General features: G+C 39.2%; 2 protein-coding genes across 3 annotated transcripts in view; one reads left to right on the top strand and one right to left on the bottom strand.

Annotated features, from left to right (window-relative positions):
- Window positions 1-589, bottom strand: part of cep290 (centrosomal protein 290) — a gene marked incomplete in the record, with an annotated part of 103,571 nt that extends 102,982 nt beyond the window's left edge. Inside the window, 1 exon segment of one of the 2 annotated variants that reach the window (XM_014017619.1) lies at window positions 507-589. 2 annotated transcript variants of the gene reach the window in all.
- Window positions 590-824: 235 nt separating this feature from the next.
- tmtc3 (transmembrane O-mannosyltransferase targeting cadherins 3) overlaps window positions 825-2,685 on the top strand; it is a 65,276-nt gene continuing 63,415 nt past the window's right edge. Inside the window, exons 1-2 of the mRNA XM_014017620.1 lie at window positions 825-974; window positions 1,554-1,767. Coding sequence (XP_013873074.1) covers window positions 1,579-1,767 — 189 coding nt within the window. The 5' untranslated portion in view covers window positions 825-974; window positions 1,554-1,578. The remainder of the gene's footprint in view (window positions 975-1,553; window positions 1,768-2,685) is intronic.

Here is a 2,685-nt window from a genome sequence, read left to right as displayed (position 1 = left end):
TATATATATATAAAACCTACTGATAAAACAAGAATACAGGCGTTTAGGTATCTGTATTGTACATAGTTATTGTATGAGACTGTCTATATGGGGTTACTATTCTTCTCTTATTAACAAACAAATGACTGCTGAGCTAGTTAAATGAATGCAGTTTAATTTAGCCATGAGCCAAAATGTGGTGGGGGGGAAGAAAGACAAAAAAAATAAAAATAAAAATAACAAGTGTACGATTACTGCAAGAAACATGCTGACAACCTATGCACTTGAGGATTTCTGCCTCCCTCCAGGAGCGTCTGTGGGGTCAATTCTCGACACTTTATCCCACAAAACGTCCAGCCGACGACATTTTGGACAAATCAGTCAATAAAGAAACGACAGCTGAGAGAAACACTGTGAGCTAGCTTGTTGTGGCTGAAGCTTCCTGAGCTCCAACCTTCAGGAGAAGTTCGAAAACAAACTCACGTCCAAGTCTAACAAAACAAATATAATATTTAGGCTAACTTAACTGCACCTGTGAATCATACGTGAGAGGAGTGACGGTGAACTTCCATCTTCCGGTTTCCAGTTGTTGTCTGCTGCTAGGTTACGGTTTACAACAGCTGCAAAAAAACCAACAAAGGCAAGCTAGAACCGTAAACTGTCGCAAAAAAAAGCTAACGAAACTGTGACGATATATCCAGTATAGCATTATAAAACAACACTTTCGCGATTTAACAACTTGAAGTTAGCTGTAAGTGCGCAGACAAAAGCGTTTTAAAAAAACACCAATACTCCCGCTTTAGCTGCAGTTTAACTCGCGCGGTCAACTCTGCACCGGAAGTAATACTGGACAGCGACGCTTTTCAGCTAAAAGTTAGCTAGCTGTTGTAAATGGAATACCGTGTGTTCAAAGTATGTACTCCCAGTGTGTGAGACCGTCGCAAGATTCTGAAATAAGCTTCGGTATCTCCGTTGTCTGTCCTGTTATATACTCGGTAAGACAGAACTAAATACTTATATTCTCATTTTAATCCGCCCTCAAGACAGGTAACAAGCTAGTTAGCTTTAGCTTTTTAGTTGAGGGGACGGTAAGCAACCAAAACTTAAGTTTTTTTTTTTTTTCATTCTTAGTGGTGTTAAGGCAAATACACAATAACAGTCTCAGGTTTATTTATTTTATCAGCGACTGCTGTGCCTGGGTTGTAACGCTAGCTAACATGCTATCACTGTTTTTGATGCCAGGTGCTAACAGTGCAGGTGGCTGTAAGTGAGCACAAGCCTGTTTCCTGACACATGATGGCTGAGGCACGTTTTCAGTTGCTGAAAAGTCGTGCTCTCATTTTTTTTAGTCTAAAACAAATCTCCGAATTAGTCAGGGACATGCACTTTGTGCAGGTGCGGCTTGGTCAAGGATTTAAGGAGTGCCACAAGAGAAAGTTATTAATACAATTATGTTGATTTGTAGTTTTGATTGCCTTGAAGATCTGTGTCCTATTAGAGTATTTCTCTAAAAGAATTTCCTCTCGTGCAGAATTTAAATGCATGTCAAACCTTGTTTTTGTTTTCTTGCACAGTGATCAATGAGGGCTTTGGCCAGCAATGGCTGTCGTGTCGTGGAAGGAGATTTTACTTCTAACTGGACTGGTGGTGGGATGTTACTGGAACTGTCTTTCATGTGGATTTGTATTTGACGATGTCTCAGCTATTCTGGACAACAAGGACCTCCGGCCCTCGACCCCCATACGCAACATGTTCCTCAATGATTTTTGGGGAACACCCATGGCTGAGGCAAGTCGTGATCTTCACTTCTGTGTTTACAGGCAGAACATGTAGGGGTAAGGGTCATGGTAAGGTATCCTGTGTTTTCCAGACACAGTTCAATTTTTGTACCACAATCAAGTGACTGTTACCGTCACTTGTTATGAAGATGCTGTATATATTAAAAATAAATTAGAATTTGCATCATAGCCTTTTTTTTCTCAAAGAATTTGGATTGGATTACAGGAATAAAACAGATGCAGTCGATTCCTGTTCCTGCTTATATAATATTATATATAATATTATATAAGTGGCACTTGTCAACATTAAATTTGAATTTGGCACTAATGAATTGGTAGGAGGGATAAGTATCACTTATTGTTAAATGAATTTCTTTATATTTAGGGGAAATAGAAAATTTGAGGTATTTAGTTCTTAGAAAACAAATCTCACTTTTAGTGTAATTTTAAAAGGAAGGATCCTTTGATAGGATTAGAATATTTGTTAACTTCTTTCTCAAACTATAATTACATTCATCATCTAGTACAGTGTTTCCCAAAGTTGGGGTCGGGACCCAAAGTGGGGTCCTGAAACATCAAGGTGGGGTCCTGAAAAGATTTTCTGAATTAATTACATTTTTGCCTTAGTTGTTACAAATGAGTGAGGTTAGTATATTTTAAATGGATAAATGTAATATAAAAATGTTACTTTGTCCATGTTTTGTTGACCTGATACAAATGTTTATCATACAAAAATAGTTGGGGTCACAGGTCTCTGCTACTGTTATTTTGTGGGTCAAAAGCTGAAAAGTTTGGGAACCACTGCACTTTGGTTCCCAAAGTTGGGCTTGGGACCCAATTATGGGTCATGAAGCACCTTGCCTACTGATGGTGGTCAGAGGGTCCGGTGGCGCCGATGCATGGCAGCCCCACCTCTGTCAGTGTGCCC

The sequence above is a fragment of the Austrofundulus limnaeus genome, unplaced genomic scaffold (genome assembly GCF_001266775.1).
Source record: "Austrofundulus limnaeus strain Quisiro unplaced genomic scaffold, Austrofundulus_limnaeus-1.0 Scaffold173, whole genome shotgun sequence".
NCBI lineage: Eukaryota > Metazoa > Chordata > Actinopteri > Cyprinodontiformes > Rivulidae > Austrofundulus > Austrofundulus limnaeus.
The sequence above is the reverse complement of the archived record's forward strand: the minus strand, read 5'-3'. Positions and strand labels throughout refer to the sequence as shown.